Genomic DNA, 16,221 nt, shown 5'->3' with positions numbered 1-16,221 from the left:
ATCTCACACTCATGCATCTTTTTCACTCCCAGCTCTCTAACAATCTCCTGCACGAGCACACACACACACACAAACACACCTACACATGCAAACACATTTAAGCAAAGGCTGTCATCACTCGTGCCCGTCTCTGTCACACTTTTAGCTGCAGCTTCCGTGCTGTCAAATGAGCATCAAAATCTAATTCAGTGTGAATAATTGTGGACAAAAGAGACCAGACTTTATTAACTGTTTATGGTCAGTGTATAATCTTTATTTATAAGTCTACAAATGAATTATATTGATGCTACTGAAAGCCATAGCAATCTATTTTGCATTTATTTGATATATTATTATATATTAATTTGACTTTTTTTGCAGAATCTGACCTGTTTCATTATGTGGACTAAAATGTAAATAAAAACAGAAGCTAACTGCATTAGTTTTACTTACAGATATAGCACCAGGTTCTTTCAAGGTGTTTCTAAAGAATATTTGATTGAAATCCAGTTTCTGCCATCTGATTGCATTCAGTCTTTTTCTCCTCTCAGTGAGTCACGTGAAGCTGTTGTGGTGGGCAGGGTTGACCTCCTGTGCTGGTTTTTGTTGGAGCTGAAGCAGCCTCTGACTTGTTTTCAGGTGATCTAGGGTTTTACTGTGGAGCCGTTGCATGTTTTAACACTTGCAGAATGTGGTTTCTGTCACTGAAATCCGCTTATCTTTCCCTGTAAAGGATATAATGTGTTTTAAACCTCCTAATATCATTGGGGTCAATTTGATGAGGACAACTGATTAAGTATAAAATGATCATGATGATATTTTCTATTGCATGCACTGGTGGTCCTCTGGGGTCAGCCTGACTGCAGACTTCTGTGTAAAACTTGTCTGTGTGTGACCCATGGGTGACCTAACACACCCAAACCTGCAGGTGCAGAGTTGATACATGACAGGGAGGAGGGGAAACAATATTCTCATGAGAACTTTCCCGCACCATGGGAATGAATATGTGTGTAAATGTGACTTACTACTCACACCTGCCGAAGTAGATATGATATTTCCCGCTCTGTGGAGGGTGGGGTATTCCCGCAAGGACAATGGTAGCTCATGCAAAATAAGGAAGGAGCAAACATATAAAAAATTTGCAAAGCAAAAATATCCATATCATCCCTCATTGTGCTCTGTGCATGCTACAGTCTGTCCTCTCGCTCTCTTGAAAATGTCCTCTGGAAAAAGGTTTACTGTCAGTGATTTTTTGACAGTTAAACTGACATAGAGGAGAACGTGTTTGAGAGAGAGGATTGTGTTGAGGATGACCCGATTTTGAGGCATTCTCATCTGATGCGAGTGAGAGTGTTGACCCTCCTGCTGTCACTCAATCACCAGCATGCAGGATCCCTTCCAAAAATGGAAAGATTATATAGTCCCTTTCCCAACTTCAGCAGCAGGGTAGACTTAACTCTTCTAATATTATCAATATGGTTCCAGGCCCCACCAGATCTGCAGTCAGCCATGTTGAAAACATCAAGTTTGAACTGATGGTGGCGCTGCAGGAAAAGTCATATCATTACTAAAACCACTAGGGTTCATACTCTTGTGGTAATTGATGTTGTACGTAAATTTGAGAAAATGTGGATGAAAACTTTCCAAGATAAATTACTTCTAATTTAAAAGTTTGGCCTGATGGTGGCGCTAGAGGAGAGGTCACGGTTTCATTATCAAGAGGTTATTTCTGTATTCAATAAATAAACAAAGTTCCTGACACATAAACTTGGTCAACAATTTTCTGTAAATCATTTTCTGAAGGCAAACATTCTTGGGGTCAATCTGACCCTATAAGGATGAAATGTGTCAGTAACGTCTGAGGATAATAGAAGGGTTAAAGCATATATTACTCTAAAACCTGCTCATATCATCCAGCATTAATGACGCTACACAGATGTGAAAGCTACTCATGCCATACACACTAATGTTATCACTATGAATAATTTTGGACCATGGGCTGGTAACAAACCAGATGATCTCTCTCTTTTTTAGCCTAAAGGATGCAGCATCTGTGATTTTTAAATATCTTTGGAATATTTGATTAATCAGCCTAGATGACAGTTTATGGTAATTTAGCTTAAATCCAACAGTAAGTGATTGCGTGGCAGAAATGCAGCAATGTTTCCTGAGGGCCTGAAGGGCACCAACATTCAATACTGGAACACTGAAAGCTATGAGATGTTAAAATGGCAAGAAGCAACGTCAACCTCCACCTGGGAGTTGGGTGAGAGGGTGGTTGAAATAAGCAATTAGTTCAAAGAGGACGTTCTGCCATCTTGGAATGGGAGGGAAGTCGGGGCTGCATGTTGTTCACTGCAGCTCTAGTAGAAAGATAAAGCATGAAGGTGTGTGACTGTGTGTGTGTGAGCTGGTGATAAACACTGGAGTTATATTTGGAGACAGGAATGACTCATTCAAGCAGCAAGAGGACTGTTAGCGGGACAACTTTAATGAGACAAGTTTAACATGTTTGATCTACAAACTGCTCATTCCTCTCCTCCAGCACTGGTTCATGAGCATCATGGATGGCGCATGTTTGTAATGTGAAAAATGTTCACCTTTCAGAGGCAAGAAATGTACCATAATTCCTCTTTTTGCCAATAAAGTTAATACAAAAAATACTAGCTTTTTATGTTAATTATTCAGGCTTTATCCTGTCATTTTGTCCATGTAAACATATGCTTATTTGTCGCAGGCTTTTAAAAGTGACATCTCATGAACATTTTAAGAAGCTTTCTTCCAACCCCATCACACTTTCTGGTCTTTGTGTGTGTTCATCACCTATGTTGCCTTTAAAAAAAAAAAGTTGTGAGGGTTTTGTATTCTGCCATCCATCATAATATCTGGGAGTGATTGTGTTTACATGTGCACTAGAATCTGGCTATAATGGGATTTTGGGGAACAAACATCTTAATCTGCCAGTAAAGCAGTCTTTTCTTCTCAGCCATATTTAACAACAAGAAGCATATTTCTGATATTTGAATCTTTTTCATATAATTAAAGAGACTGTTTATTAATATAATATTTATATGGAAAATAATCATCATCCAGCATCTGCAGAAATACCATGAATAGATGATGTGTTGCTTTAGAAGCTAAATACTCAGCTATGTTTGCAGATTCTAGGTGCTGACTTGGTTTTCAGCTGAGCGGCGAACATCTGGTTCATTAAGCTTTTTTTTTTGGTTTTAGTTGAATGCTGCTGATTACTGATTGATTGGAGCTTTGAGAATGAGCAACAACCGCTAAGGGTGCTCAAACACAGATGTTCAAACGCTTCCAAACGTTTAGAAAAGCATCATTTTGCTGATCTGACCTCCTCAGACAATTTGTTCCAGATTTTAAGGGCTTTAACTACAAATGCTCTGCCACCTCTGGTCTTAAAAGGTGTCTTAGAAACAGGTAAAAGTCCTCTGGCAGAGGATCTCAGTCTGTATTCAAGCTCACATGGTTCTAAAAGGTCAGATAAATAAAGTAAAAAGGCCACAAAGGGCTTTGAAAGCCAATAAGAGCTTAATGTTAATTCTAAAAGAGACAAGGAGCTAAAACAGGAGCTACGTGCTCTCTTTTCTGGGCTCTTGTTAAAAGTCTGGCAGCTGAGTTCTGAACCATCTGAAGCCAATTAATAGAGTTTTATTTGAGACAAGTAGAGCCAGTTGCAACGATTGAGTAGGGAGATGATCTCTGTCTTTGTCATAATTGATATCTTGTTGAATTTTTGGCAGCATCTTGATGGTTTAACAAACTCTTCTCAGCCTTTATTATAAGGCCACCAAAATTATTTAAAGATACTGATGCGTTTTTTTCTTTATACAAAATCGTTAAATATGAGTGGTATAGGAGTGAAGTTTTAATGACCCTGGACATTGTGGAGGAGGGAGAAAGAGGTGTGGATCTGTCCATCTCATGTTGTGAAGCTGAGCTGCAGGTGTGGTGGGATTTCATCAAAGCTGGTTTATTCAGATAATGTTTCCTGTGTACAGAGACTAGCAAAGGTGATTGTTGCAGTGTGGTATTTGAACATTTTATTGGATTTCTCTCCCTCATTCATCCTCACAGAGCCTATAATTGTCTGTCCTTTTTCCTGCCAAAACCTGACTGCTGCTAAATGGGTCTTTCATATCCGCTAAATAAAATGTCCTGTTCCTGTCAGGAAGTGCCAGAGCCTGATGAAGATTGGGAAAGCTATTTTTGAGTATCTCAGCAAAGAAGATGCATTAAATTTACACATAAACATAACAACACCAGAGGAATTTCTAACACTGAATAGATTTCGGTAAACAGATGAAAAGTAATATTCCCAATGCACCTCTATACCGAAGAGGGAGATGATAGCGTATCAGTTAAGCTTATAGTATAACAGAGTTGCAAATTAACTTCATCACATCTTTATAGATGAGAAAAAAATCTAAGCTCTCACAAAAACGTGACATTTACTGTACATGGTTTAAAGCGTTCCCTGAAAAAGACACTGTTTAGAGTTAATCGTGCCTTCTTAGATGCACAATGCTCCATGCCTTGCACACAAATGCACCCAAATTGTTGTTTGCCTGTTTTTGGTTCACTTGAAGCAGACTAAGGCCTACATTTTTAGGCAGACCAGAGTGCCCTTCTTCAACCTAGTCTTGACTAGGCCAATTCTTTTCTGCCTTTTGTCCCAACTGACATACCCAATGAAAACTGGAAGGGCCGTATGTCTAATTTTGGTCTCTACAGAAAGATGAGACATGAGAGATTACTACAGAAGTGTCAGAATCCAGATATGTATCACTGTGTCATAGTAAATTCACCTGGAACACAGTATATTGTGTAAAAAGTTATCTCCTACTGAAAGAAAACCACATTGTGAGCAATTTTACTAACGCAGGTAAATATCTCAGGAAGCCATCAGCCGATGTTGATTATTGAATCCAGAAAGATGTGAAGCCCATGAAAGTCTATGATAGGAAGAGTGAATACTTCTCTATAAAACTTCCTTCATCTTCATGGAAACCAGCAGGATGATTCATTTCAAACAAAGGCAGAGTCATAGGAGAAACATTAGCAGAGACTTTTTTAGAGCTGGAATAAAACTTTTCACCATAAAACAGGAAAAGTGAGACATGGTTTCTGATTCTGGCTGCTAGCTCCCAGAGGTTTTACCCCACAGTGATGAGACAGACATCTTCGTAATCAGCAGAGTCCCTGTCTTTATGTGACGCCTTGTTTGTGTGGTTTGCTTGAAGGGGAGAAATTAGCAGAAGCTCCAAAGTGGACAGAGTTGTTCTCATGTTTTTCTTACATTCCCATATAAGTACTTTGGGTTCGGACTGCGTTTCATTTATGTGGCAATGCTTGGTAGAGCCTTTTAGCTGAGTTTCATTTTGGTATGCTACATGTTAGCAATGCTGCTTCTTAGTGTGTGCAAAGATCTTCTGGACTGCATGGATCTCATGCTGCCCCCCCGTTCAGGAGGCCGTAGTCAAGAAGATTTTAATGCGTCCCTTTAATTTTCCTTTTAGCCCACCATCTGCCTGTTACTGCACACCCCTGTGTGAACTCTGGATTTTATAATAAGTTTGGAGGTTTGGACCTACATTTTGCTCTCTATCTGATTTCTGCATCAGTGTCACCTTTTCGTAAAATTATCCATGAGATGTTGTACCTCTTTTTACTGAAATATCTGGCTTTTTAGCATTTCACTGTTCCATCATTTCTGCCTCTCTTGCTGTAACTTTGTTGTCTTTGTTTGCAGATAGTTTTGTTTGATTTTCTTTGCCAACAGCTGGTGACAGTCAGAAAATATGTTCTGAAATTCGATGCACTGATTCATAAAATGTCAAAGAAAATGAAGTGTTGACAGATTCAGGTCTTTGAACATCTGTTTAACCATCAGTAGTGAAATACTCAGCAGAGCTCAGATGCCTCATGCATTCAAATGTAACAGAGATGTTTTTGGCATTTTCTGAAAAAAGGCCCCTATCCCAGGAGACCTGTGATGTTATCAGCCTTTAGGCTACCTCACTGTACTGTATGCTGCACATGTGTGCATGTGTGAGGCATCCTCTGTGCTTGTTTGAAAGAAATGTGATTACATAATTAAATCTTCCTTCAGATGCCAATGACAGCCTGGGTTTCCACACAGCCCCTAAACTCCACTTGTGATATATTTTCAATTCACACTTCATTAGAGATGCCAGAACTGTTTGGGGAACTACTTTGTTTCACATTAAATCTTTATCCTGCAAGCTTAATCGTTTTCTTATTAGTCTAAAAAGCACTGAAGAGCGCACACAGACATGGAATATAGATAAAAAATGTTGATAGAAATTAGTATAACATACGCGAAGTTATTTTTCCTGCATTGATCCACAGCTGCGCTGTAACCCTGCATATGCAAGCTGGGATAGCATTTGTTATTCATAGAGTCAACCAACCAACACCCCCTCTTATCTCATATCTCTGGCTTGTGAAAGGCTAATCAGAAGGTGATGGGCTTTTTCACTACATTCAAATAAGCCTTGAGAGTCTCCTGGTAAAAATGTGACCATGGTGACAATGAAGTATCCGTCACTCCTCATCAAAGAGAAATAATAGACTGAGCCTGTTTTCTGAGATGGATTAGAATTCTGCAGCTGTATGATGGTAGAGAGACATAAAATAGTGGAAATACAATCACCAGCCACTTTGCCCCCCTTTTATCCTTCAGAACTAAAATAATTCTTGAATGTTCCCAAGGTGTTGAAAACATTTTCAGAGGTTTTGTTCCATATTGACATGACAGCATCACACAGTTGCTGCAGGTTTGTCGGCTGCATCCATGATGAGAATCTCCCGTTCTACCACATCCCAAAGCTGCTCTACTGGAAATCTAAAATCTAGAGGATGACATTCACGCTGATGACAAAGCCCCTGCACCTGATGAGTGAGAAAATCTCCAAACACATGATCTACCGTCTGTCTGTCTTGGAGTGACGACATCCTTCAGGTTTTAAATGTTTCCATAATGACCCATTGACTCGATTCAGGTGTGTTGAACAAGGGAAACATCTAAAACCTGCTGGACGCCGGCCCTCCAGGACTGACATTTGACATTCTTGTTTTAGATAACCACAAACTGAAGGATGGATAGCTGGACAACTAATTGATGTAGGATAAACCATAAGAGGCACTACAGTTCTTTATGGCAGCTTGAATAATTTGAGCCAAGCCGGATCCTCAGCTTCCAAACCAAAACCAGTAGACTGAGGAATGCTTGTGAGCATGAACATTGAAATCGAAAGCCTACAATCCAGTGTTGGCTTTAAAAAATCTAGTGAGGAATAGAGCGAGACCCGACCTAAAGGCAAACCACCGATGTTCCACTCACTCCAGTACATGAGAAAATGATTAAATGAGTATTTGTCGCTTATTTCTTCTGGCCAGTAACCTGTAATCTGAAGACTGGATTTAAGAGTAGATTCATAGGATTGTTGGTTTCTTTAGCAATGCAGACTTTTATGAATTAGCATAATATAAACTGGACTAAAGTAGATCTAAGGAATTTGATTTAATTGGATTGGAAGATTATGGTAAACTAGACTGAATCAGATTATAATTGGACTGAATAGGGAAGACTTTTTGAGAAATGGTGCTGTGGAAATTAAATGAAATTGAATTGAATGATCCCTTCCTGTCAGTGTTTGTGGGAGGTAGTAATTTATCCTTTTACCTGTTAATCAACCCATTACTGTTGATGCTAATTGAGCATTGTTGCAAAGGCTTCAACTAATCATTTTAGTATCAGGGTTTTCTCCATATTGACATGACAGCATCACACAGCTGCTGCAGGTTTGTCGGCTGCATCCATGATGAGAATCTCCCCTTTTCACCCAAAGCTGCTCTGGATTAAGATTTAGTGACAGTGGAGGCCGTTGGAGTCCAGTGAACTCATTGTCATGTTCTAGAAAGCAGGTGGAGATGATCTGAGCTTTGTGACATGGAGCATTATCCTTCAGGAAGTAGCATCAGAAGATGCTACACTGTGGTCATAAAGGGATGGACATGGTCAGCAACAATACTCAGGTAGGCTGTGCTGGTTAAACCAGGCCACATTGGTACTAAGGGGCCTAAAGTGGGCCAAGAAAATATCTTGTCATTTTTCTTGTATTCTTCTGTTGTCCAGTATTGGTGAGCCTGTGTGAAGCCTAAAATACCTGTGTAGTATTACACAGAATCAACTAATTGAAACAGATAAGTGAAAATGTGTTTATTTGTGTTCTGTAGTTCTTGATTTATTCTCCATTCTAACAGTGAAATGCAGATCTCAGGGAACAACTTGTAAATTTTCTGCAGCCTTCTTGGGTTTTTCTGCAGCCGGCTGTCAGCGAGCTTGTTTGGAGAAACTCCGGCGTCCCAGCAGACCTCCGGGTCGTGTGATGTTGGCAGTCGTCTGTGTCTGTTCGACACCTCAGAGAATACACAGGAAGCTTTCAGATTCCCTCCTGCTAACCTACAATCTGCCCACACTGGCTAATGCTTTGTGATGAGTAGGAATGATGATAATGGGGTTAGCTTGGCACTTTTCCAGCATTATTTAATACCACACATCCACTGTGCCTGATAATTAATTGCATGGTTCATCCATTGATCACTACACTGTAAATACCAAGACTTTATAAGCATTAGCTGGAAGTATGATGAAACACTTTGTCTCAAACATTCGCAGCATTTTGAATCTTCTTAAGCAATCACACGTGAAGGAATTTATTATAAATTGTGATGATAAACTGCTAGAGCCACAAACTCAGAGCTGAAATCAGTGACTGGATGACAGGAGCTACACTTTATTCTTTCTGTTCTTTCTTTGTGTATAACTCTGGCCTCTAACTGCTGGTTGCCTTGTTCCTCAATCTGTTGTTTCCTTGTTATGTTCCTGGATCAAATAATTACTGGGAGCATAATGGTTGTTTTCCTGCTTCCTTGCTTGTCTATAGTAATTTTGGCTATTTAATAACGCTTCAGGTTTTGGACCTAACTGTTGCTGACCTGTCTTTTAATGTCTTCCTCCTTATTGTGTTTCTTGGATGAACATTCTTATAATGAAACAACAATCTATGTGAACAGATATTAACTAAAATATTGATGGAAAATGTTTCCTTTCTTGTGATTTACTCTAAGTTTCTCATTTGTAGAATGCCTCTAAGAAGAATAAACAAGAAAACCTGTAAATGTTAACTGTATGAGGAATATGCATACACCTGCTTAAAAGTACTCTACTGTGTGTTATAATTTAAAATGTAGGTTTACTAGCTATAAACACTAAGAGGCCTCTCAGGCCTCTCCTCCCTGTGTGAGACGAGCCCGTTCTTTCAGCAGTCGTTATCCTGCAGCAGTTTCGGTATTTTCAGTCTTGATGTTCGGAGCTGTGGAGTCCTTCAGGCTCAACATTTTCTTTCTCTCACTCACTGAGCTGCTACTGCTGCAGCTCCCCTTGAAAAGAGCGTGGGCGCTATTCAGATTACTTAAGCGTTGGCTACATCTGCAGCCCACCCCCAGAGACTTCCTTCCGAAACATCTTCTGAGTACATACAGTACCAAAGATCTGCTGCTGTTGTCACCAAACTTTAAAAAGGTCATTAATTTTAATGAATTAATTCATTTTATATAACGCTTATTTCCAATTAGAGTTAGCCCATCCCAGCAATTATTAGGTGAGAGGCAGGGTACACCCTGGTCACCAGTCCATCGCAGGGCCAACACAGAGAGACAAACAACCACTCACGCTCGCAGTAACTCCAAGGGAGAACTTAGAGTGACCAGTTAACCTCTTTGGACTGTGAAAGGAAGCTGGAGTACCCACACATACACGGGGAGAACATGCAAACTCCACACAGAAAGTTTGAACCCCTGAGGCTCAAACCAGCAGCCTTCTTATTGTGCGGCCATACACGTTACCTCGCTTTACCTTTAACCCTGTCCACCTTCACTAAGAAGTGTAGTTGGACGTGGGCAGGACTTGTGATGTTGAAGGGTCCTCGAGTCTCTGTGGATAGATAAGTAGCCAAACCATGAGATGTTAGCATAATGTGATGTTATGTCAAGCATTTCAAGGGGTTTAAACAGGTGCATGTTTTAAACTGTTATTTCAATCATCATGCTGTATTTATCCTAAATCAACAAAGATAAAAACAAAAATTACTTCAAATGAACTATCTAATGAAATCTACCATTATAGTCTGAAAATGAGCAGGATGAAGTAACTGCTTATTTATTCTTGCCCCCTTATTGCATATATTGTACTCTTTCTTGTAGTTTTCGAAGTATATCAGTTATTATTCAGTTTTTCCAGAAAACAAAAAAGAAAATATGTATAAAAGTAAATGCATATATACCTCTATGTATAGTCCTTTTAAATGCAGATATACTTATGCAAGATATACTGTATGCCAATCTACTTTTTATACACATTCACATACATACAAAATACTTACCCACCCATATACACATACATACATGCACATAAACATGTACACAGATACATATTCATACATGTATATTTGCATTTTTGTATACTCATACTCAGCATGTACATATATTCATGTACATCTACATTGTTAACTGTATAGATTTACATGTGCTCTCTGTCTTTATACAATTTGAATACCATTTCTTTGAATTTCTTCATTAACTGAAGGATTTTTGGACAGTGTTTGAGTTCTTCCTGAAGTTTATCCCAGAATTTTAGGCCAAATACAGTAGGACACAAGCTTTCCATAGTTCTTCTTTCTCCTAAAGTCTTCAGATTTAAGTTTCCCCTCAGACTATATCCCCCCTCACCATAAAAAAAAAAAAAAAAAAAAGCATGTTTTTTTTGTGGTCAGGTTGTGAATTATTTTTTGCTTGAAACATTATTATTGCTGTTTATCCTCCAAATCAAAAAAATTTAACTTTAACATTTTACTTATGTCGTATGTACAATAGATATGGGGCTGGAAATGACAACATGAGATCCCAGCAGTAGTTACTGGAAAAAAAATGTTGGCACTAAATGAGTGTTTTTGGACATTATTGGTGCCTTAGATGCTTTTCCTCAGTGCACTAGTGGAACAAACCAGCAGCCTCACAGTGATGGAGGTGTCTTGGAAAAGACGACCTGACTTCCTTGCAGGATTTTGACTGATTTCTTTCCATAAAATTGAGGATAACATCTCTGGTGGTAGCGTCTTTATGCACTCTGACCTTTGCTGCATCACATTGCAGCGCTGCTTGTGAACGACAAAGGTGTGTGTCACAGCATGGTTTGTGATCATGTTTGTTAACTCTGTGGTGTGTAAATACCAACGGAGGAGAGAGCTGAGATAACTGCTGTTCAGATAATAAAAGCCACTGAGCTCCTACACTCAGCCCATAAAACCTGTCAATGTTGTCGCATCTGACGGTCCTTTGTGTATCTGTACTAATGATCTTTAATCCTGACAGTTTGAAACCTTCTTGAGTGTTTCTTTCTGATGTTTTTTGTTGCACCAGTGGGATGACTCATGCTAACAGGGTGTTTTTCTTTGCTTTTCTGCAGGATTTGGTGTCTGAGTGCAGCAGAGCAAGGAGCTGTCCACGGTCCTGAATTGAGTCCAACAAAAAAAATTCCCATCACACACTCATGTGCTTGGGCCAGTCCTGATACCCCCAAGTCTCAGAAGCATCTCACCAACACCTCTACACATCCAAGATGGACGATGACGGGCGCTACAGAGACGGCCGCTCAGACTTCATCCGCGGTGCCAAGGACATAGCCAAGGTTGCCAAGAAGCAAGTTGGCAAGAAAGTGGGGCGTGGCATGGACAAGATGACCGACGAATACACCAAGCGCTCCTATAAGCGATTTGAGGAGGATGATGATGACGATGACTATGCCGGTGCGCCGAGCAATGACGGCGGATATTATCGGAATGACAGCCGGGCCAATGATGATGAGGGTCACAGTGATTCCACTGAAGGACACGATGAGGATGATGAGATCTATGAAGGAGAGTACCAAGGCATCCCCCGGGCAGACTCAGGCAAAGCTAGCGGCATGGACAGGGTGGCGGATGTCCAGGCGCAGCAGTTCAGGGACCTGTCGGCCTACGAGGGCGAGAGGAGGAAAGACCAGGAGGAGCTGGCCCAGCAGTACGAGAGCATCCTGCAGGAGTGTGGCCAGGGGAAGTTCCAGTGGACGCTCTACTTTGTCCTGGGACTGGCCCTGATGGCAGATGGTGTGGAGATCTTTGTGGTTGGCTTTGTGCTGCCTAGCGCTCAGATAGACATGTGTCTATCTGAGCCAAACAAAGGCATGCTGGGTAAGTCATCCAGATTTTATTCTGCAGGAAAAGCAGCGTATCTGCTCTGTATTGTCTGTATGTTTACTGTCACCTCAGTGTCTCCTTCAGCATTTTATACCACCCCTTCACGTGTTATCTCCCTCAACTTATCTCCCAGTAATTGCTTTTTTACAGCCTCACTGGAAGTGGAACTACAGCCATTTAAGATTCAACTGGCCATACAGCATCGGAACAGCTGCAGAATTTTAGATTAAACCCTCAGATTAAACCCTGGAAAAGCAGTGTTCTCGGCCTCAGTTCTGCTGTTTTCTTACTAGACACTCTTGCTTTAGTTACTATTAGCGGTCTGCTTGTTTTTTTTTTATTATTTTTTTTTTTTTTTTTATGTAAAATTGCATGTAGAAGCTTCATTTTTTAAATCCAAGTCAACATCCAAACATTACTTTTTCAGGACAGCCTCAGTTGTCAGATTATGAGGCTAAAATGATGTAAAATGAATGTATCAACAGACACAGCGGCATAAAGGCCAACCAAAACAAGAAAACAGAATTTATTACTAACGGTACTTTGTAGAAAGTATTTACACCTTTTCCTCCAGCTTCTTTTTGCTTTTTTCATTGAAGCTCCTATTTACCTGCTATCCTCACAAAACCATCTCCAATTCAACTCATTTTTGCCCTCAAAATGTCTTCTTGGCTTTGTTCCAGCCATAGAGGAGCATTATTTTTCTTCTTTTCTGACACACAGACAACTTTCTTTGGCTGCCCCTGATTGGACATTACCATCAATCTCTCTGACTGGTGGGAGATGTTTGACAGAAAATGGCTTCATCATTATTTCCAGATCAAAATAGGGGTCAACATACAACTATACATACTGTAGTAGTGATAGTGATCTTTTTTCATATCATTAGCTTCATAGCATAATAGCCTAAGTCATATTTAGGCTACATTGTGATTTCTGTACTCTCCTAATATTGCTGATTGTGTACCACTGCCTATAAAAACCTAAAATATGACTTAATTATGTTATGAGGCTAACAATATGAAAATATTGTGTTTTAATGGATCACTCATTGTAGGTTTACTGTTTAGTCTCTGAATAAACACTACTTTTTGAGGCTTGATTGTGAACCTCCTATATGGACAATAAATGTCTGGAAAACTTCTGTAGATCACCTTAAGGGCAACTTATCTATTACAATTCACCCCAAAGAGTTACACACTATCATTCCTGAGACACTGTTGAAAATATAAGCAATAGCTCTCAGTGTGTGCCGGCCATTTAGTGGAGTTTTAAAGGTCAATTAACCAAAGTAAGGTCCTAATAAAGCAAAATTATATTTCTGGGGTCCTGGTTAGGGTGTGAGTTGAAGTTAAATGAGGGTGGGGGTCAGGCTGTGGATGATAAGGATAGTTGTTACAGCTTGTAATTGGGGGTTTTTTTTGGACTGGAAGTGATTGGGGCATTCCTTTTTTCTTTTTTTCCACTTTGTCACAGTTTACGCAACATGACTGTCAGTGTGTTTGTGTGATTTTTTGCTGAAGTGGGCAAGGACCCTGTTATAATCAGTATTATGATAATGTGAGCTGGATTGACTGGTCAACAGTCATGATAGATTACTGTTCATTTTACTATTATAGCTTATTGTTGTATAATTAAAGTTATTGTCAAATATGCTTTCCCTGCATATAAAGTGATAGCAATTTTTCCAAAGCAGCCCCCTCCCACACCTGTTTCCCTGCTATAATCTGGATTTATGGTGAGTTTTAGCTTTTATATGGACTAGATCTGAAATACTACACATGCTCTGTCATGTTCAATGTTCGATCCAAAATGTCAGTTACAGTTCATTGCTTATTCTTTTATTTACCCCCATGTCTCGGGGGGTCTGACTCCATGAGTGCAGTGGGTTTCTGGCCTGATTTTAACCTGTAAGGCTGCTGTTAGGACAGGTTTCAGAGCAGAAACAAACCTGATTCAGGAGAGACTTTCCTTCTGACACACTGGCTGCATGTCAAGCAGGAATAGTGAGTAATTAGCTAGTAGCTAGTATCAATAATACCATTATTAAGTATTCGCTAACATACTTTTTGATGCGGGTAAATTGACACAGGAATGAACAAAAATCCTGTTTTTTACACTGTAATCTAAAATAAATCACTCAGTCGTTGAATTGGTACAGTAGATTTACTGTTAAATATCAGTAAATTGTTGGTGTTCTTTATAACGTCACAGCAATTTTACAGAAACAATGTTTGGATTCTGTGTTTACGTTATTATGTGATATTATTTGCTCTTCATAGTACATGTGCAGCATATATATAGAGTTATATTTAGCGTTGATCCATTCCTTTAACCTGTTTGCCATGGAATGAGTGCTCATCCATCTAATGCTGCACTAAAATTATTTACCAGGTGTTTCCATTCCCAAAGTGATTTATGCTTCCCAAGTGGCCGAGTGGATAATTGACACAACTGGGACTGGGACCAGTTAGAAATGAGGAAGCTTCATGAAAATTCAATATGTAAATGAATGTGGAAAAGGAGCCCATTACAAATATGTTGAAAAAGGGGAGATTAAAAACATATGTTGTTTTATAGAAACAAATGATTCTACAGAAGGAACTGCCGTGTAGGGAGTCCTGACAGGTAGGGCAGAAAACAGGACTGGAAATGTGTAATTATATAGAAAATGGAAACTAAACACATGTATGACACAAGAGGGAAGGAAACAAAACTAACTAAATGTACAAAAACATGTCTGAAATTAGATGGAAAATAAGCTAAAATGGGTGTAAAATGACGGGACATTTTAAAGAATGAAAACTTAGCCCAAACCCAGGAACCAACAAAATGTCTTTAAGACTTAAAAAGAGATCTAGCTGCTTTTTTAATGAAGCTCTTACAGATTTTAGAGATTTTTAGCATCATGACTTGATCCAATACCATTCCCATACATTTGTTTATGGCCACAGAGGCTGTTTCAAGTAAAAAAAATCTCCTAAACACATCATCACGTCACCGACAAGTCACCTACCAAGACAGAAAAAGACCTGTCTGTTTAATAGGACTTAAACCACTCCAGCACTGTTCCCTGCAGGCCAACCTGCTGAGCCAGACTCAAACCTGGGCCAGTTCAGATGAGGACCCACAGCTTCTGTACCTGAAAAACATAAACCAGCTCAGCTACACACCAGCTGAGCACCTCTTAGTACCCATAATGAAAATTAAACAAACAAAAAATAAAATAAAATAAAAAAAAATCACTACACCTGTTTTAATGCATTGTGACATGACAACATCCATTTATTGCTGATATTTGCAGCTGCTGTATCAAGCAGTGACATTAAAAGTGCCAGTTCTTTTCATTTGAAATGAATTAGAATAAAACAACAAAGCCGTACACCAAATAAATACTCAGGCACTTGAGTAAGAATAAAGATAATTCGATACTCTGAATCTGCCCCTCTGAGCGGGTCTTCTGTTGGGAGACATGACTGGCCTCCATCCCCTCCCTTCCGCTGCTTACGCAACATGCCTGACTCATGCTAGAGAGCCTCTTTTCCCTATATTTCTCTGCATCCCATGATTCCTACTGTCCTCTCCCTCATCCCCCACCATCATGCTGTAACAGCACAGTCCTGAGAGCCTCTTCTGCCAGCTAAATGAACCTGACGCATTGTAGTGGAATCATGCATTGTTTGTGTTTGCAACACTAAGTACATGTAGTGGATGAAAGAGAGTCTGCAGAATATGAAGCTGTTCACAGCAGGAAGCATGCAGCTGGTGATGGAGAGAAGAATTCAGAGGCAGAGATAATTATTGTAACAGCTCATTAGAGAGAACATAGCTTTTTTATTATTGTTATTATGATCAAGTTTCCGTGCTTGGATGTTTCTAGCAACACAAAATGTTAATA

General features: G+C 39.6%; 1 protein-coding gene across 1 annotated transcript in view; it reads left to right on the top strand.

Moving 5' to 3' along the window:
* Positions 1-16,221, top strand: part of sv2a (synaptic vesicle glycoprotein 2A) — a 58,414-nt gene that overhangs the window by 10,553 nt on the left and 31,640 nt on the right. The window contains exon 2 of the mRNA XM_041988224.1: positions 11,555-12,317. Within this exon, the coding sequence (XP_041844158.1) occupies positions 11,708-12,317 (610 nt within the window). The 5' untranslated portion in view covers positions 11,555-11,707. The remainder of the gene's footprint in view (positions 1-11,554; positions 12,318-16,221) is intronic.

Source organism: Melanotaenia boesemani, chromosome 6 (genome assembly GCF_017639745.1).
Source record: "Melanotaenia boesemani isolate fMelBoe1 chromosome 6, fMelBoe1.pri, whole genome shotgun sequence".
In the NCBI taxonomy this organism is placed as follows: Eukaryota; Metazoa; Chordata; class Actinopteri; order Atheriniformes; family Melanotaeniidae; genus Melanotaenia; species Melanotaenia boesemani.
This window is presented reverse-complemented; position numbering and strand designations above follow the sequence as displayed.